The sequence below is a fragment of the Urocitellus parryii genome, chromosome 1 (assembly GCF_045843805.1).
Source record: "Urocitellus parryii isolate mUroPar1 chromosome 1, mUroPar1.hap1, whole genome shotgun sequence".
Lineage (NCBI taxonomy): Eukaryota > Metazoa > Chordata > Mammalia > Rodentia > Sciuridae > Urocitellus > Urocitellus parryii.
The window spans coordinates 186286068-186307963 of NC_135531.1; the positions used below are offsets into that span (position 1 = coordinate 186286068).

The 21896-nt window shown below is 36.1% G+C and overlaps 1 protein-coding gene across 3 annotated transcripts in view; it reads left to right on the plus strand.

Annotated features, from left to right (window-relative positions):
* Cntnap5 (contactin associated protein family member 5) overlaps positions 1 to 17663 on the plus strand; it is a 771818-nt gene extending 754155 nt beyond the window's left edge. For all 3 annotated transcript variants that reach the window (XM_077798231.1, XM_026402894.2, XM_026402896.2), the window contains exons 22-24: positions 11483 to 11701; positions 14674 to 14745; positions 17467 to 17663. In XM_077798231.1, the coding sequence (XP_077654357.1) occupies positions 11483 to 11701; positions 14674 to 14745; positions 17467 to 17663 (488 nt within the window). The remainder of the gene's footprint in view (positions 1 to 11482; positions 11702 to 14673; positions 14746 to 17466) is intronic.
* The last annotated feature ends 4233 nt before the right edge of the window (positions 17664 to 21896 follow it).

The window sequence follows — 21896 nt, forward strand, 5'->3', positions numbered from 1 at the left end:
CATATCCTTCATTTATTCATCCTCTTGCCATTTATGGTGCATAATCACAGGCACTGTGAACTTGGACAAGGGCATCTGTAGGGACTATTCAGAATAATATCAGGAATTGCTATGACTATGACCCAGAGCTCCTGTGTTGATGCAGGGACTTTTAGGGGAGAAATGATTAAATTAAGAGAGTTCTAATCTAATAAGTGGATTGATACATTTGATTTGATCATTTGGTGTGTTAATGATTTGAATGGACTAACTGGGTGGTAACTGTAGACAGATGAGTTATGGCTGGAGGAGATAGGTCATGGGAGGATGCCCTGGGGTTTGCATTTCATTTCTAGAGCCCAGCTCTCTCTTTGCTTTCTGGCCACCATGAGCTGAGCAGTTTTCTTTGGATGGGCCTTCTGCCATGATGTTCTTCATCTCAGGCCCAGAATAATGGACTGAGTTGGCTGACTAATGACTGAACCTCTGAAACAGTTATCTCAGAATAAACTTTTCCTCCATTAAGTTGTTCTGGTTGGGTATTTTTGGTCACAATGACCAAAATAACTCAGATCTTATGTTTGTTTTTGTCTTAAAAATCCAACGTTAGGGTGAATACTATGACCAGCTCATTTTTACATTCAAGTCAATACAGCTTAAAAAAGGTGTCTTCATGGTCCCCATGTTGGAGAAATTGTTTCCATTAGATATTGTATGTAATATAAAAACGACAGTCACATACTGGATTACAGTCTGGACATACAGAGACTTACCTCTATCACCCTTACCTCAGCAGGCCCTTGGAACAATGCATTGTTGTTGGTTTTCAGAAAGATCCTCCTCCAGGCAGCCAGACTGCTGTAAGCACTTCCCTGCCATGGACAAGTGGCTACTCATACACAGAGTTCAGGTCTGGTCAGGTCAAGGATCTGCTCTCTCCAACCACAAACCCAAATCTTTGTCCCAAGACATTTGAATAGAGCTCATCTTTAAGTAGTTTTTTTTTTTTTTGTATACTTGCTCTACTCTACTGCAATTTATCTGTACTCTACTAGGTGACTGATGATGTGATATTATAAAAACAGCTCTTCTGTAAAGTCAGATTCAGTCTTAAGCATAGGTTAATGGATTCAAAGGGATAGTATGACATGCAAGAAAAAATTAGTAATTAAAGTCTAGGAATTTTAGCTACTATGTAAATGGACATCTTGCTGAATCATTATGAGTTTTGTTTCATGATCTGCATGGTGGATATAATGCCACGCTATTTTGTCCTTTCCAAATCATAAAAGCTAATTTGTGTCATTTTTCTGTATGATGTTTTATCACATAATTTGATAGAATTTGGTCATTAATATTCCTATGGAGCAATGCTACAAAGGTTACCCTGTGTGACTCATTATGTTATCGGCTTGTATGTGATGTATGATAAAAGTTAGAACCAGAATACAGGAGACTTGGCATAAACAAAAGCCGCTCTCCATGTAGGCATTATATATAGGGCAAATTTTTCTGTGGCTACTAGATTCTACTCAGCCCCCAAAGAATAGCTCTACTTTTACTTATTAACAACAGCCAAATTTAGGTCATTCAGTATAGACACCAGAATTCTTATTCAGATCAGTTTATTATTCATCAAAAATAATTGACTTTTAAATTAAAATTATATATATATCTCATAAACATAGATGATCAAATTATATGTGAGCATACATGTAGCATCAGAATCTTTATAGAAGTCAGAATATAACCCACTAAAAAACTGCCTCTTAAACTAAATATATATATATATATATATATATATATATATATATATATATAAAATTATATTTTGTTTTGATTCCAGAGATTGGCTTGCGTGAATATAACTGAACTGTATTGGTTGCCTATGCAGCACCAATTTGGAATCCCCCTCTCTCTTCCTAACAGAATTCCAGTTTTGTGTAACTCTTCTTCTATAAGCTTACATGCTCTTGAGATAGTCATCTCCAACTGTGATAATTAAGAATTCCTCCTAGTTGTGTGATCTGTTATAAGTATTTGTTGCAGGTATCATTGGGGAAAGCAGATCTTGAGATCTTTCCAAGGAATCCAGTTGGTCAAAAGTATCTTCATTTTCCCAGTATATGTTATTTGCCTTTTTCATCCAGTTGTCTTATACATATAGTTAGGTTTATTCAGAGGTTGTCTTGTTTCATGATGTCATTACTAAGTGAACTCATGGAGAGTATGTTGTGGACTCTTGTTTTAAAGCTTTCTCAGTTTTGATTTCTAATAAAAATGGACATCTGTAGATTTAAAAATGCACACAGATGTCTAAGACCTTTTTAGGATTTTATTTTTTTTAAATATGTATGTTTTTAGTTGTAGGTGAACACAATGCCTTTATTTTATTTTTATGTGGTGCTGAGGTTTGAATTTAGTGCCTCAAGTGTGCCAGGCAAGCACTCTACCACTGGGCCCCAGCCCCAGACTATCTTTAGGATTTTCAAAAGTTGAAAAAGGATCTTGAGATTCCTGGTCTAAGCAAATGTCCATGTCTTATGCTAGTGACCTGGATTAGGCATAAATATGACCCACATCCAGATAATTAGAAGAAGCCTGTGAGGTGGCTGAGTCTATGAGGTCCTGGGGCAGGATTTTCTTTTTAAAAGATGAGACAGACGCTTGTTCTTTTTCCCTATTGTCCTTCTTGCACCTAGACATCATGTCTGGAGCTCCATCATCACCTCATTCTAGCCTGACATTGAGACAGCCTTCCATGCTTCTAGACAACTTCCTATGTGAGGAAATTAGCCCTTTATTGTCTACATTCCTTACAGTTGGGTTTTCTGTTACCTGCTGTAAAAAACATCCTAACAAAATTTGCATTGCACAAACCCTGTAAATAAAAACAACATCAAATCACCAAAGTTTCCTGCTATAACATTTACTTCTCCTGATGTTTTAACTCCATCACTTGTAATTCCCCATTGGAGTATTATATTTCTATAGATTATTTTGTGCTCTGCCAAAGATTCTCTGTTGGGACATAATGTCCCCTAGTTTTGCTCCTTTCTCTTAGCAAAGTAAACAACATTGTTGTAAACCAAAACATGAGAGTCCTTCAGTTCTAGCCCCACATGAAATAAATAATGAACAACCTAGGAAGAATTATTTTTGTTTCTTTGAATCCCAAAGGAATGAATTTCTACATTAACTTGCAAATCCAAGTGTTAAAGGCAGAGAAGTTGTTTTTATATGTAAAATAAGGAAAATAGACCTTGGGAATATGATGTCTAGAATTCCAAAATTTGAATAGATGGTTAAGGTTGCACTGATTCAGCAGTCACTGTCCTGTAACCACAGAGGGGAACTCATATGATGTATGGTACCAGGCAACCTAATTAAAAAGTGAAAAATGTGTTCAGCCAGTGAAATTTTAGTTTGAAGTAATTAATTCTCAAGTGATAGAATTTTTATTTACTACATTGATTTTTTTATTTGCTTCTTATATTGTTTCTGTTTATCCATCCATCTATCCACCTACCTGTATTTCTGTGTATTTACTTAAAGAAAACTTGGAGTTGAGTGTGGTAACACCCACCTATAATCCCAGCAACTTGGAAGACAGAGGCAAGAGAATCTAAAGTTCCAGGCCAGCCTGGAAAACTTGAAGAGACCCTCTCTCAAAATAAAAAGGGCTGGATATGTGGCTCAGGGTGTTCAGCACTTGCCCTGCATGCCTTATACCCTGTGTTTGATTCCCTAGTACCAAAAAAAGAAAAATGACAGTTGTATAAGACCTTCTACCTATCAGACCCCATGCAATTTAGACCTAGTCAAACATTCAAAAATATTTAGCAAAGTTTATGTACAAGGTTATGAATTTGTTAAGAAATTGGCAGTTACCTGGAAGGTAAAGCATATTTTCTTCATTAAACTTATGGTTTACAGAGGTGCATAAAAGATAAACCAATAAGCAAACACACCTGTACACCTACACACCCACACATATGTGTATGTGAAATTAGTTACATAGTTTATAGAAAAAAAAATTGAAAGGGCATGAATTGGGTTCAGTGTTGAGAAACAGAGAAGGGAACAGGGGATGTGCTCTTTAGGTACCCATGAAAGTCCTCTTCAAAGAAAGATTTTTATCCTAATATCTGAAGAAAAGGAGCCCCAGGGAGGTCTCCCCAGCATGTGAAGAGTCAGTGCATAGGCCCTCATGTGTAAAGTGTGTAAAGTCATTACAAATAGTATTGACATGATGACATGTAGCAACCAAACTCACCCACACACGCAGATTTCATAAAGACAGTTCATTTAGCTTTAGGACACAAAAGTCTGAGAATAATGGAGAGGCGTATTTCTTGTGCACTCCTGATATAATTATAAGAGTTCTGAATGAAGTTTTTATCAGAACTTGGCCTGCCTCAGCAGAGTTCTGGATAACATGTCATTTGTGTGAATGTAAAAATAAAGCCAAGGTATATGTATAAATGGCTAGAATGAAAAAGTCTATTAATATATCCCTGATTAAACTGCATTACAGTTGATAATAGGAAATATTTTTTCATTCATTAATTCCATTTACTAATTCTGTTAGCCAGCTTCTCATTGATGTGTCCAAAAGACCTGACAACAACTCAAAGAACGAAAAAGTTTATTTTGGCTCACAGTTTCAGAGGTTTCAGTCCATGGTCAGCCAACTCCATCACTCTGGGCTTGAAATGAGGCAGAGGATTGTGGTTGAGGAAAGCTGCTTAGCTCAACCAAGTCAAGAAGCAGAGAAACAATGTACGAAGCCAAAGGATAAAACCCGCAAAGTGTTTCCCCAATTACCTAACTTCCTTCAGTGACTTCCAACTTGCCTACAGTTACCAACCACTTATTCCAATCCAGTTATTAATCCATCAAATGAATTAACCCCTTTCATTAGATGAGAGTTCTCATCATCTAATCATGTCACTTCAGAATATGCCTACATTAACAGGAGTTTTCTGGGGACATTTCATATTCAATATATAACACTAAAGTTAATTAAATTTATTCTAACTTATTCTGCATATTGGGCACTTCACTTTAGTCGAAGGGGATAAAGATCTGAAAAAGAGGGTCTTCTTGAAAGCAAGAAGAGGACAGACATTATCGTGAAGTAAAATCATGCAATAGCAGTAGGAAAAATGCCTTGGGAATATGAAAGTCATTTATGCTATACAGCTTCTACCAATCTCTCCAAAATCATCCCTTACCTTATTTAACACAAAATTAACTTGACTTTTCTTTGTCTTACATGTGATGTACTTTGTCCCTTTATGCCTTGTGCTGGCTTTGTAACTATACTTGATTCATCATTCTAGCATTTATTTAAGCAATTTTTATCCCAAGCAGTCTTTTCTAAATCAGTGTTTCTCAAAGAGTGGGCCATGGACCATCTATATCATAACTGCATAAGAAAGTTATGATATATATTTTAATACACTTCTCTGGAAGTTCTTTTTGCATTCTTAATGTTGTTTTCTCTATATTGTTCCAGAGTTCCCTTCTACAACCCCACAGCCACAGTGATCTCTCTCTATTGTAAGATTTATCACCTGATATCTTTGCTGGTCTATTAAATTCATCCTCCATAATGATTGAAATTCACCAAGATGAGAGAAAAGTTCATTGATTAGCTATTACAAATCCACCACTATGAATATAGAACTGTATTTGCCATAGGTGGTCAATAAATAGATATATATTTTGCAGAAGAGGAAAGATGTTAAGCATGGCATAATAGAACAAAAACAACAAGAACAAAAAAGAAAGGTAGAAGCCAACAGACCTAAGTTTCCAGGCTTAGATTGGCCAAAGACTGTTAATTTGATTTAGAAAAAATAATTTGAACTTATGTTTGTCCCTCTAATTTGATAGTGTGTATACTTATCTTAATCTTTCTCATTTTATAAGGATGTAGTTTATGTGGGATTCTGTGCAGATAACCATAATGACAAAATATGAAAGCAAAAAATAAATCCCAAGTTTGCATACAAACTTGTGTCTGTGTGTTTAATCCAGTTTGATGATCTCCTTTTACAATTAAAAATTTACCTGAGAAACATGTTCATAGACTCTGCAAACTTCTGGTTATGAAGTTTTCAGGCTGTTTGTCCCCCGCCCCTGAAACCCAAAGAACTCTAGAGACAGAAATTCTTCATTTGTGTATGCTGCTGTTACCTTTCACTGACTTCAGTTCCCCTTATTTATATTTTATCTTGGTACAACATTTTACTCTTATAAGTCCAGGTCACATGAGTCTGCATGGCTTGTTTTGTGACACTTCAAGATTTGAATATCATAAATGACTTTTAACATACAGCAAATGCCATGTTACATCCCAGAACAATGTCTGTTTTTAGCAAAGTGCTGATCTCTCCTACTCTATTTTTTTTTGTATTAAAAAAAAAAACACACTGCAAAAAACTGCCTGCATAAAATTAGCCTGGATTTGCTCTATCTGACTCCTCTTGTCAAACAATTGCAATTGTGTGAAGCATTTCTGGGGCTAAAATTGGTTCTGTACTACTTTCCTTGGCATCTCAAATCCACTAGATTTAATAGTGAAGTACAGCTTTACTTTGAAGAAATAATACTGTTTGCAAATTAATGTAAAAAGTCAGGTTTTAAAATGCCTGAAGAAGTTAGTCTATATATTAAATTAGCCAGCTGAGTCATTAAAACTTTGAACATATACTATGTCTATTCAACTCTGAGTCCACGTGAAGTGAAAATTTAGTCGAAAGATTGCACAGCAAGCAAATTGACATTTACATCTTCTTTCTCAAGCACTGTATTATTTGGGCATATTGAGGGGTCTTGAATTCAGGTAAAGAGGTTTGGAACTGATGAACAGTAGGAGGAATAAAAGACATTGGTACTTCTGAAACTACTACTAATGATAATATGCACTTGTTATGAAAAGATGTAGGTAAATCATGAAAATTTCAGTTAGACCAGGTAGATATGATCAAGATATCTGCTGTATATCATGGTGACTGCAATTAATAAGAATATATTTGATGTTTGAAAGTTGCCAAAAGAGTGAATATTTAGTGTTCTCACCCTAAAAATAAATTGATAAGTATGTGAGATAACAAATACACTAAATATTTTGTTTAGCCATCCCACAATGCATACCTATATCAAAACAGCATATTGTATCAAAACAAAAAAAAAATAAACAACAACAACATCAAAACACCAAAAACGAATCATGGGTACTGAGCTAAGAATTATACTATATCATTATGTTTATTTCTACCATGATGCATATGGCAGATCCAGTGATCACTATTTTATCATGGGCAAAACTGGAGCTCAGAAATGGGGAAACAGAAGTTACTTGTGCAATGAACACTGAAACTTCAAGTTTCTCCCATCAAAACAAAGAGGCAGTACTGCATTAGCTATAACAACAGGTTGCTGCTAGCTGAAGTGTGCTTGCATGCCTGACTCTGGTTGATGGCACACCCTCTTATAGAAGTAACTGATGTCTAACTTCCCCCATACCTTGTCAGCACTCCATGCTGCTTCTACATCAATATTTGAGAGAGGGGTGCTGGGATATAAAGTGAATCAGAAACTGTATTTTGATTGGATTTAAATTGTGTTGAGAGGGACAAAGTATGTATTTCAAATAAGACTAATGGAAATACTGCAGATTTTTCCTTGTAAGACACCCGTGGCTTCTCAGAATGGTAGCATATGTAATGAAAACTTTGCAATTCTCCTTTTTTTTTGGATGAGAATTTTATACATTAACAGAAAATCTAAGGAAGAGTGGGAAAGGGAACCTGAATATTTTTTAGTAGCAATATTTTTGCATTCTCATCCTATATGCTTCTGGGAAACCACTTTCACTCTTGCATTCTTCTGGGATATTCATTTGTTAGCTGAGCACACAAAATAGTTTCATCACTTGGCTCCTTATGAGTCTAATACAATTGTAATCCAAAAACTGAATTAAATTGATTGGTAAATACATTCTGTCTTTCATGTAATACAGAGTTCAGTAAATTGCAGGAGACATTCAATAAAAACACTTCATGTGTTTTTGCAACCTATGTTTTTGAAAATAATTTATGTAAAATTATTTTACTCTGTGTATAAAATGTTTTGAAGTTTATTTATTTATTTAGTTGAAAACTATCATATGTTAGATGAAGAGTATAGCATTTAAAGTCATAACATCTTGGGTCTAAACCTTAATTCTCACTTCACTGTATCTTTTACGTTATCTGGTTCTCAATCCCTTCCTCTGTAAATTTTCTAGAATCATAACAAATACATGGAAGAAAGTTTGAAGAAAATATAAAAATATTTGAGTAGCAATTATACATTGTTGTATAGTTGTTGTTCAATGATTGGTGAATGTGAGTTCTTTTTTTTTCATGTAGCTTCTTATTCATTTATTTTTATTTTCTACTACTTAGTAGATAATACTATCATAAAATGCAAAAATCATTTGAAACAGTTCTATGGTTTTTGCCTTTCTGTTTTTACTAAAAATCTGAAAAATGACTATCTGAGATGTCATACTGAGATTATTTTCTCATACCAGGAATTCCTTGCTCTCTTCATTTTTTTCCAGAAATATCTCAAGGTCTGTCTTCTACATCTAGAAAAAACATATTTCACTAGAGATAAGACTTTATTCAACACAATTTTCCTGTAAGTGGAGAATGCCACTCACTGGCATTTTGCCCATTTTTTTATCTCTTACCTATTCTTGCACCTGGGACTGGTATTTATGACATCCACTATGTGATGTCCTCCAATGACCTTGGCACCAATGTCAGCAGCATTCCAAGTGAGTGTTGAGAATGAGATCTGGCACTTTTGACTAAGACCCTCAAGGCATAGCTTCAATAGCCTGTCACTTTCCACTGCTTTTATATCCTACAGTGCAAAAACTTCATGACAACTTATGCTTCCCTTCTCTTCTGCTTCTTCATCTAGATACTACTGATTTCTAATTTTACCCTTCACTAACAACTAATCAGAAATTCACATACATTCTCTATTACAGATGGGTACACTGAGTTCTGATGACACTGGTTAATAGCCTCCAGCTTATTGCAGCTTTTTGATCTAGAAAAATGTTGCATAACAAGGTGCAAGAAATCTCATATGGGACACAGTCTTTTAAAATCTATGCTAACAAATAAACATATGTGGTCATTTACTAAGTAAAAAATGTGTGCCATGGATGGAGGTTGTTTATTTGAATATTTAGAAGTTATCTGTTTCCTCCCACACCCTACTGGTCTCTTACACTTAAGAAGAGTAGTATTACAATGCTATTGGATCTTAATTTCCATCACCAAGACAGCTCTTACAGCATATCTGACATGGAGTCTTAGAATAATGAGCCACAAAGATTCCATGTCCTAATCCCTAGAACTTCTGAATATGTTAGACTAAGCGGCAAAGAGGAATTAAGTTTGGGAATAGAATTAATGTTGCTAATGGGTTGCATTTAGAATGGAAATATCATCTTTGCTTATCAGCACAAATGCAATGAATAACATGAATCCTTAAAGGTGAACGAGAGAGGCCAAATAATGGAATCATAGGTATGTGTGACTATGAAAAAAGGAACATAGAAATGCAACATTGATTTTATTGAAGATAGATGAAGGAGACTAAGCTATGGAAAACGATTGGATTCTAGAAGCTAAAAAATGGAAAAGAAAATGTGTTAGCTTTTGATTGACTAAGCTTCCTGACAAGAACAACATAGAAGAGGAAAAGTTTATTTTGGGCTCACAGTTTCAGAGGTCTCAGTTTATGGTTGGCCAGCTCCATTGCTCTGCTCTGAAATGAGGAAGAACATCATGGTGCAAGGGCATGGTGGAGGAAAGCTGCTCAGCTTATGGCAGTGAGGAAGCAAAGATCGAAGCCAGGAACAGATGTAGTCCAAAGCCACATCCCCAGTAACCTAATTCTTCAACCATGTCCTACCTTCCTACAGTTACCATCAAGTGGGCTATTCAAGTTATTAATCCACCAAATGGATTAATGCACTGATGAGGTGACACCTCTAATAATACAATCTTTTTCATCTCTGAACATTGCTGCATTGCCACAAAGATTCCATGTCCTAATCCCTAGATTGATGAGCTTTGCAGGGGACATCCCAGATTTATAACAGAAACTATCATACTGAGACTCCAGAAGAAATCATTCTTGCTGACACTGTGGGGCCAGTAAGTGCTATATCAGACTTCTAACCTACAAAAAAGAAAGATAATCAATTTGTGTTTTAAGCTATTTGATATAAGTTGTTTACGTTTCTGATAATTTGTTATAGCAGCCACATAAATTTAATATGCAGTTACTCTCTTCTCATGTAAGAAAAGAGAGATGATAAATTGATGAAGGTTACATGGGTATTGAAGAGGGAGGTAAATTGATGGCATAAATTAGAAAAGGCATTATCAAGGGATGTTAATTTATTATTTTCAAATATAATCTCATCACATCTTTTCCTTAATACTGCCAACATAATGCATACTTACAGATCTATGAAGGCACCCTTTGACCATTTATGAATCAAAATAAAATTGTAATGTACAGCGTTAGTTAAGAAAGTAGCTGCCCCCTTCCAGAAAATAAAAAAAGATTATCATGATAAAATAACCATTTGAGCTACCTAATTATGTTAAAAATCTCATGTCTTAAGAAAATGGTTTATTATACATTGAAGGTTTAGGTAACTACATCACAGCAATTTGTCCAAATGACCCCTTTTAAGAGAAAGAAATATGATGCTGGGTAATATTGCTACAAATCTTGAAGAAAACAAGACATTTGATCTTATTGTGAATCCCAAATGATTGCATCTTCATCTTTAATAAAGACTCAAAACTACTTTAGGAACTTGAATGCTGTCAAAATAACAAAGCAATCTCTCACCAGTCAGTACCATGGGCAGAACCAAGCAGGTAGACATTTTCTCTAGAGGTTAATCTACACAGATATCTTAAAATAGTAAATACAATGAATATATGGGAAGACCATTTTTATTTCTAATCTCATTGTCTACATCTTATCTTTTTTTTTCTTGTTTCATTTTTATTGAGATTTTTAATGAGAATTGTAGTATGGATGTCCTAATTACCTGCATTCACAGATAATGGTAAAAGAGATGCTGATACAAATTCTATTAAACACCAAGAGTATAGGACACATTTGCTGTCCTTCTACAGATAATAAAATACATGAATACAAGTTTTGTTTTGAAACATTTCTATCTAAAAGCAGAGATGGGCTAAGCAGTTATCTACAAAATCTGGTTGATACATTGATGCTTGCAGTGTGGGGAGGGTAAAGTTGGAAAGAGGATATAAAGACGGGAAGTTTTTTTCCTTAAAGAATAATAAGATCATTTCAGTTATTATATACAATAGTCAAAAAACATAGAGCATATTTTTAAAAAATATATATTTTTTTCTGGTGGTCTTTTACATTGCAGATAATCTTGGATTGGATTCTGAAATTGCTAAAGTGAATGCCCTGGGTTTTGTTGGATGCCTTTCTTCAGTCCAGTACAATCATATAGCACCACTGAAGGCAGCCCTGCGTCATGCCACTATCGCACCTGTGACCGTCCAGGGGACCTTGACGGAATCTAGCTGTGGCTCCATGGTGGATTCAGAAGTGAATGCAGTGACCACTGTGCATTCTTCATCAGGTAGATTCCTGAGAATGCCTAATGAAGTCCCCTTACTAAGACTACCTTATCTGTTTTCTAGAAGCTTCCAGTTTAAAGAGCCAGCTAATAGTACTTAATTCTTTACCTTGAATTGGGTGATTTCATACATATTTAATATAATACTATTTCATGTGATGAACAATTAGAACAAAAGGCACAATTTTATATATTTTACATATATATTTAAATATATACAATTTTATATATTTTAAATATATATATAATTTTATATATTTTATATATATACATATATATTTTACATATATATATTATATATATAATCATATTATATGTGTATATATGTGTACATAGTTCCTGTTGTTAAGTGGCTGCTGTTTTGAGGATCAAAATATAAGTGTAAGGGAGGTACAGCCTGGTTGCTGAACTAATATGTAAGTAGATGTGTGAATTTCTTGTGCAGTTTAGCATGTTTAGTAAATCATAGAAAACTCTGGGAAAGTCATCATACAGATGCAGGAGTCTAGCATTAAAAATAGAGAGTTTTAATATTTATACAGACAGATATGGAAACACAGAGGTGTATAAGTATGTATTTAAATGAAGTCATTCATTTTTGAGAGGGGGACTTACAACTCATAGTTTGGCTTTAAAATTGTAAGACAATAGAGATAAACCATTAACACAATATTCACCAATGAATATACAGATTAGCACCCTGAAGGATTATTTTCCTGGAGGTACACATCCAAGCATGGATTAATCCTGTTGTTCTAAATATTTTGTAATCACGTTACTAAAACCATCATCTTATCATTTCAGAAGTGTTTTATTTTTGGCTCCAATAAATATATTGGAGAGTTAGAATTAATAAACTGAATTAATATATGTTAGTATAACAACAACAAAATATGTAAGGTATTGAAAAATCTGGGTTAAAACCAAGTCTGCATTGGTTTATACAGTTACAAAGTAGTGCATAGACTAAATTAAAGAGGAATCAATGCAAGTTGGAGTAAAAACAAACCATGCTCTGAACCTGGCAGATAGCTAAGTTTATATATGTATGGCAAAGTGGGAGGAATTCCAGGAAGGAATATTGGCATAGGAATACATAATAACAGCAGGCTTTAGAGGACACAGGAAATATAATGACTAAAGGGTTTTGTTTTTCTCCCTTTCTTCACTTCTTCATTCCTTCATTCCTTCCTCTCTCCTTCTCCCTCCTTTCTCCCCTTCCTCCCCCTTTGCCCTGGAGCACCTTCTACATAACCCTTCCTTTTTCTCACTTCTTCTCATCTCCTCTTCTGATTTCTCATTTCCACCTTTCCTTGTCTGTTTGCTTTCTGTGTGTGTCACATATAAACACCACTATCACTGTCGCTCCTGTTGTCATCAATCTCATGTATGCATACATGCATGTAAACTAACTATCTGAACATCCAGAGATGATTAATAGCATTATCAAGTTCCACAAACAAAGTTCTTTTCAATAGAACTACTCTATAAGTACTGCCAACCCAGAATGCCTACCCCATACCAGTTCCTTGAATGCCCTTCCCATTTTCCTTCAGTCTCTCTTTCCTAGTAATTTTTTCTGAGCTCCAGTTTCATGAGTCTTAGGAAAAGCTCCCCAGAATGCACCTCAAGGAGTATAATACTGTTCACCCAGTTCCACAAGAAATACTTCCCCAACATCTTTTATGTATTGCCACACATGGCAGTGTAGCAACTGCTGATACCTGTGTAAGACTTGGTCTCTTCCATCAGAGTTTGATGATGCGGGGGCAGTGAGACTAGGATGTACATGCTCACATGTGTGTGTATGAAAATAATCACCACAATTATAATAAGAAACAAGATTTATTAAACAATTGCATTGTGTTAGGCACTACTTTAAAAACATACATTAACTCATGTAATTCCCATAAAATCTTATGAAGTAGAGACTATTATTTTTCCCATCTAACAGATGAAAAAATCTAAATGACACATAGCTCTAGTGATGTCATGAAATAATGCATTATTAATTGCCAAACAAGTTGTTAATTATGAGCAAAGAAAGGGGTTGGTTTTTGTTACTTTCAGCACTTTACTGGTCTTAGGTTTTTCCTGGCAGTGGTAAGGTATAATAGAAAGAGTCTGACTGTGGCCCTGTATACCTGGGGTTTGAATTCTCCACTCTGCAACAAATGAGTACAAGGCATTGAGCAAGTTCCTTACTGGCTCCATTCTTATTTCTTCATACCAATAAATAAGATAATAAAATTAAATTAATACAAATTTTGTCATTTCCTGAGAATTCAATAACAGAATGATAACAAGAGTGGCTATTTATTAAATGTGTATTATCCACCAGATTTTGAATATTTGTATGCATTATATACATGCACATAAGTATCCCTGCCCACTTTTAATATGTGTGCAACTTATCATTTCAAAGAGATCACAATTTTATAGCACAAGCAAGGATTCAGAGCCATGTCTGTCTGTGTACTTTTAAACTTGTTGTTTTTCTTTTCTTTTACTATAATATACATATTATTCACTTGTACCATGTATGTGTCTCTGTGAGGGCTGCTCCTAGGAGTATTCATTCTTTTCTCTGCCAATGGGCTCAGAACCCTCTTGCAACTGAAGAAAACCCTCATGCAGAGAGGGATGTGTGCTTACAGTAAGAAGCCTACTCATATACAAGAACTATCCAGCAAAGCAGCAAAGGACCTCAAGGGAAGACTGAGGACATATGGTCAAGAAACCAGTATTCTCTGGCTCAACTCTTTATCCTGTAATTTACATATAAGCTAAGAGGGTCTAGGAACTGTGGGTTATAAGCAGCATATTTAAAATGCTTCTTTTTGTTTTCACTGGAATTCCTTCCAAAATGCTAACTCACAATTATTTGAGTGCATTTGGTATAATCTGTATGTATTTTACATCCTGTTTCTGATGGTTCCAGTGGAGAGTCAAGTTTCAGGTCTTTTTCTCCTTAGATCCCTTTGGGAAGACAGATGAGCGGGAACCACTTACCAATGCAGTTCGGAGTGATTCAGCGGTCATTGGAGGTAAGCCATTCTTTGTTGTTGAGAGTAGAAAAGATAAAAATAATCCTCTACTTTGGAGGAAGTTATCTGAAGCCATCCTTAACTACAGCCATCCAAAACCCAGAATCCCACATTATCTGCAAGACCATGAGCCTTTTTAATGAATAGTCCTGTGTGCTGCATGATCAAAGACACCCTTTCCTCAAATTCCAGCAGCTCTGTGAATTCCTCCTGCCTCTGATTCATTAGCAGCTGAGCACTGAGTCAACAGCTGGAGCATTTACTTACAGATAGGCAGCCTGCATCCTGTTCATCTCATCCAGTTGTCACTTTTCCTAAAGCACAAACAAAGCAGACCCATAAAACTACATATGGGGAAGAAGCCACGTTGGGGCAGACAGATGGGTGAAGCTGTAGTCCTGTCGGGGGCTTTCTCCACCAAGTGATTTGGGTTAGATCTAATGAGCAGGGCAAAGCCCACAGGACTGTAGCTTCAAATCCAGCAGCACATATGGTTACAGATGCAGATCTTGTCTGCTGTGTTGTAAACTCAGCTCCTGACTCCCTCCCTTACTTTTCCATTTTCTAACTGCATGTTGGCCTCACCCCCTTTTTATTCTGCCTCAGCTTGGCTGCTGCCTGCAGTAGCTTGATTTTTCCATCTGGGTCTTTCAACACAGAATGACTCCCAAACCTTGTTTAATGCAAGATGCCTGAGAGAGAATAAATGAATTTTCATCTGAGAACTATCAGCCTAGCAGGTGCCCCCATCCCTGCCTGCTGGCAGCCTAGATAAACCGATCAGTATATGGTATGATAGCATTCTACTTTTAAAACTTTGCAGTATCTATTCATTTAATTGGTATTTAATGAGTCCCAGTAGCAAGGCAGGTCCTGTGCTAAGCATAGGGATATGGGATGAAAGATAAGGACACTGCCCTCAGAAATTACAGCTCGACTGGGATAAGCAAACTGTAGAAGAAGGAGCGATGACTGTTCTGAGGGAGGAGTGGAAATGACAAGGGGAGCCAGTGGTACGTCATCATAATGCAATCACAAGGAAGGTGATCCATGACCATTATTTATGGAAGTTCACAAAACATCTGACCTGAATTTCTGCTTAAGGAAAGAACGTTGAACTTAATTTCTGTTTGCATCAAAAATGTCAGAAAGTATCCTGTGCCTGCTTCTCTTCCTGTAAGCTTTCATTTGACAAGTGAGGAAGAGACTTGTGACTGCTGACTTTTCTCCACTCATTTGCATGCTTCTGTGAGTCTCTGTAGGAGTTGGAAAGTTATCTCAACCCTATAGGAAAATTCCCAGAGGCCTGCATACTTTCCAACTCTGAATCAACCAGGCACTGGAGGAGTAGAAAACCGTTCCCTCTTTCATGTCTTGAAGCTGTAGCACACTCACTGGGTCACTCACTGCCACCCAGTTTATCCACATATTTATTGATTAGGTGATTTTACTCTGCCTTCTTCCAAAATAGTTGGACAATGTTACCTAATGATTAGAGAATATATAAAAATGCAAGCAATCTTAATTTGGTCCCACCTCTCAAAAAAAAAAATGGTGAAGGCATGCCAAGAGCATATTTAATCCTCCAGTATACTTGCTTGCATAAATTGTAACACAAAGTCTCCAACAACAAATTTATTTTTTTTTAGAGAGAGAGAATTTTTAATATTTATTTTTTAGTTTTCGGCAGACACAACATCTTTATTTGTATGTGGTGCTGAGGATCGAACTCAGAGCCACACGCATGCCAGGCAAGCATACTACTGCTTGAGCCACATACCCAGCCCCCAACAACAAATTTCTAATGTAAACTTTTTTTTTTCTCAACATTTATGCTATTTAGAAAAAATTCAACCAGAATATATAATTATTAATAATGGAATATCTTTGATTATCAATAGTATTTTGAATGGTTTCAATGCTATAAAACCTGTATTTGTGTAGAGACATATTCTCCCACCCACATTTCACCAGATTTACTTGGACTGTCTTTTAAGTCCCAGAAAATTTTGTAGCAAAGGTAGGTACAAGATATTAGGGTCAATGAGGACAACTTGAAAAATAGATCCAGAACTACTACATACAATCAAAGTAAAGGTGAAATTAACAGAACTGGGCTGAAGTTTACCATCTCAGTTAAGTATAAATTTTCCAAGAACAGTGGTGTTCCTTGTCTGAGTTAGCAGAGTGTCCATCAGTGTAGAAATGCCCTAAGTCTTTAGTAAGTATTTATTATGAAATTTTTAGCAAACAAACATAACATAAAACAAACATATATAAGCATGTGTCAGGATGTAAGTTTTTAAGCATTGTTTTCTAGGATATTCATGTAATTCTAGAAGCCTTAGGTACGGGTGACAATGAAATATGTTAATTACAAACAATTCGGACACATTATTTAAGCAGATCTTGAAAAAATATATGAAGAAATCCTTTGCTATTCTCATTCTATCTTTATAAGGTAGCATTCTTAGGCCATGAAATAAAACTTTCTTTGACTTAAACTGAATTTCTCCCTCCCTAGTGTGGAAGAAGGAGGTTTTATAGTAATTGACTAAAGTCATGTAGCAGGTCTTTATTTCTGGGTTTGTGGTAGAGTTTGGTTTGTGTATTTGTTTTGTGTTGTTTTCTCTAAAGTGCATCCCTGTCTACATTGAATCATCTCTGGACCAGATGATCTGTGGTAATTTTCTTCTCCTTTCCATCTTCCTTTCCCCACAGGAGTGATAGCAGTGGTGATATTCATCACCTTCTGCATCATCGGCATCATGACCCGCCTCCTTTACCAGCATAAGCAGTCACATCGCACTAACCAGATGAAGGAGAAGGAATATCCAGAGAATTTGGACAGTTCCTTCAGAAATGATATTGACTTGCAAAACACAGTCAGCGAGTGTAAACGGGAATATTTCATCTGAAAAAAACTACAGGGTCACCTGATACTCATTTCTGTGGTTACTTGTTAATTTTTTCTCCTTCTCTTCTCTCTTTTGTCTTTTAATTTTGGTCCTTCTCTCTTAAATGTTTGCCATTCCTTTTTTGGAACATAACCTGCATCTACCACAACATCAATCCCCTTGACCCAGCTCAGGAGACTAGGCAGCTACAGCTACTGCCTTCCTGTCTGACACCTGTATCGTGGTGAAAATGACCACTCAAGACACTGACTTTACTGTTCTAGACAAGGAAGAGACACGTGTGCGCACACACACACAATCAGCTTTGTGTTCCACTTTCTAGAATGCACTTTTTAGTTTTGCAGACTCGTATTCTGGCAGGCTTACCTTGAACTTGAGCTCTGTGACTTAGGCATCTAATGGTCATCCTTGACATCCTCTCCCATTCCCAGTTCATCTCTACCAGGGAAGCCAGGGCAGAGAGATCCTTCAGGCCTGGTTTGCATCGGTGGCATTTTACAAGGAACAAGAACAACTTGCGTTAATTTAATTTCCCTAGGCCCCTTGCCCTAACTCATCGCCCTTTTTTGCTATGACTCTTATCCCCTGAGTATTTTCAAATAGAATTGCTGATAGTAGTGAGCAATTACTTTGCTCCTTTCTTATCACTGTTTCCTGGGGCCAAAACTTTAGAAACAGCACACAATAGCATAAACCTAGAGGAAGCATGGAAATAGTCACTTGAAATTAGGAGGTAAAAAGAAAGTTGCTAGGAAGTAGATGTTCCATAACTTCAAAAAATGATATCCTCCAATTTTGTAAGACATGTTAGCTAGGTTATTCCTGGGATTATTATATTGAGGTAAAAAATATATATATATACACACACATATATATGTAATTTGCTGCAGCATAAAGAAATTCAAATAAAAGTCTAAAATAGTACCTGGTTCCATGAAAAAGCTTAAACCATCTTAACTCAGCTTTAAATAAATATATATATGGAAAAAACTGCATGAAAGAAGTGAAATATTAGGCAGAATTCTTCCTTTCCATCTACTCATGAAAGACCTGGTGGAGAAATTGAATGTCAGTTTGCAGGTTTTACATTTTGGAACATTTATAATGAATCCATCTCTGTCCACTGAACTGTTTCTAGGAGGTTTCGGACATACTGGCCCATGTGGCATTGTAGTCACCTCCAGCTGACCCAGTGATTGATTTCAGAGGATCCCTTAGGTTCTGTAGCACACCCCATTTTGAAATCTGTTGCATTCTATACATTGAAAAAGCCTCCACTTACACATACTTTTCTGCAGACTTATATTCCCAGATGAGGCAGCAACAAATTTCAGGCTCTTTGCCCCTTTTAGTGACAAAGTATGGAATTCATCCCTTTGGGAAGCCATCCTGAGACTATCTCTGGGTTTTGATAGTAAGAATTCTGATGATTTTGCTGTAGCAATATGCCTAACTCTTTGCCCCTGGACTACCTTGGAGAAAGATAAGGGATAAAGGATATCAATGCTCCAGGGTCCTGGCAATGCCAGAAGAATGATTCAGAGTTGAAGAAAATACTTACTGATTCTTTTTAGGTGAATTTGATTCGCAAAACAATTACCACCTTACCTTTGGCCAGCCTTGACAGCAGACTTTCCATCTTGCTCTGATGTCCTTTGCCTCTCATTCCTTAACACTCCTCTTGTGTTAGGAAGCTCACAAGGAGCAAGTGATTAGCTTCATTCCATACCAATCCCCCAGCTTTTCTTCCAGTTTCAAAGCTTGTGAAGGAGGGTTGAGTTTATAATCATGTCTCGACTTTAAGACATTGTTCTAAGTACAGTCTTTCCTTAAAATTTTCTTTGGATTTTTAGTCATCTCATTAGTTAATATATAATCATCATTTTCCTAGTAAATTTACTTTACAGTGATTTTAAACAAGAATATATGTTTTTTTTAAAAATTAGCTTTAATAAGACAAATGATAACCGAATAAAAAGATAGATCTTTAAATGCTGTGTTCCGCCGCCCTTTCTTCCTCTTTCTCCAGTTCTCACTTTTGAATTTTTTATTTCTATAAAAAGATTGTATAAATCAGGCTTTTGCTTGGCTACATATTCCTTTGTCACCTGAAATAAAAGTCACCACGAAGTGCAGTGAGTTTAGCCCGAAGCATCTCCAAAAGAAAAATGGAAAGGAGAAGGAAAGTATGAGCAATAATGCTGAAACTCTCCCTTGTTCAAATCTCTGAGAAGCATGTCCCATATTTTGCCCATGTGGAGGACTAGTAAAGGTCAACTCATCCTATCTGAACTTTTCATGGACTTATATATGCTTGTAGATAGTTGTATAGGTTGGAGAATTTGTGAAGCTCTGTCCTGGCCACGTGGACACCACAAACTACTGGCCCCCGCCCCCATGTATGGACTGTGTATATAAGAGCTCTGGGTACCCAGGCCAAAAGGCAGATGGATACCCAGAAAGTACAGTCTGCACAACACTGCTATATATAGTCTCAGTGTCGAATCAGAATTATTCTTACAAGACTGGATTCCTTCACAACCCCAGAAAACACTATGACTTTCACTGGATGTGTCTGAAAACACACTTTTCTAAACAAAAACACACTTCACAATTAGGAATAAATGCTAACTGTACCTCTCTGTCTTTTCTGGAACCAAGATCTGTTTAATTATCTGTAATTATGCAATTTCGTGAGTATTTCAATCTTCAGGCAACTATAATCTAAAACTAGACTTTGCATTCTAATCCTCCTTTACCTCCCACCCCTGTTACACTGCCATATTCATTTCCTGACAGCACTATGTGGCCATGAGACCTCTATAACCTCCTCTGGTTCCACACTCAGTCTTTGTTAGCTGCTGTTTATAGAAATATTTCGTGGAATATAGTTACTTTACACTAAAACCAAAAATACCTGTGCAATTTCACATTCTAAGGGAGCTGTTCCATTGATATTATTTCCACCAAACATATTTATTTATTCAAGCAACAGTACCTTTGCTTACCAAAAAAAGACTGACTATATCATTCACTGTGTATAGAGGGCAAGTTTCTCACGGTTTCTAAGAGAATCCATCTAAAGAAATAGACATTGTGTGTTTCTCTATGTATATTTTTATGAATAGCTTAGCCTCTTCTATTCACTCTCCAAAACATAAGGGGGATTTATTTTAAGAATCCTGCAGCTGATGTTTTAAAATGATCTTTTTTTTCTTTAGTAATAACGGAAGTGGTACTAACCTTTTTTCTTCCTTTTGTCAGAAATGTGCCCAGTGTAACAGGAGCAAACTGAAAAAAAAAAGTTGTTCTCTTCTTTCTATTTCATTCAAGAAGTATAGATTGGATGCCCTCTACTCCAAGGATTGTTGTGCTGGGCATTACGTATACAGACATAAATTATACCTTGCTCTTCTCCTTGGGGAGTTGAGAGTCTAGCTGGGGTGGCATATATTGTTTTAAAAGGGGTATACATAAAGTGCTCTGAACACAGGGCAAAGACTCTGTGCAATTATTTTTGTAAAGCACTTGCGAGAGACTTCAAGAATCTGGCAAATTTATACAAGATACTTATAATTTTGTTTCTCAATTATTACTTTCATCTGCAATAGACTTCCCAGTTTCTTACTCTCAAAGTAAATATCTATTTACACAAATATATTTCTATGGAAACAAATTGATCACGTCTTTTGGGAGAGCAAGAATAAATGATTCTTGTCTCTGACATACTTTTGAGACAGCGGAATTCTCTGCATTCTTGCTTCAGTTCTAGTTGAGGTATATTAGAAGACTTCTTTATTTCCCTTGAATTAAACCTAAGAGGAAATTTGGGACTACTTGGGATAAAAAAGAGTGCTCTCCACTTCAGCTCCTCTCCTTCTCCTTTTTTAGGTCTTTCACTTCCATTCATTTAAGCCATTCCATACCATTGCTATTCTAGATAATTCTGAAGTTAGCTTTGTGATCCTCTATCACATTCTAAGATTCTCCTCTCTTGAAGAAACTTTGGACTCTATTTAGGAACATCTACAAGAGGTAGATGAATTCTATCCATGAGTAAATAATTGACTTCCTTTTGTTCCCTGGGTGAATTTTTTCCAATCCCAAAGATCATGCATGCCATCTCTCTGTACCACATTAATTCATTTAGAGGCACCACACCTAAAAGTTACTATCAGAACAATTTCTCCAATTTATCTAGGAATACAGGAATCAGGCAAATTGTATTTTTTT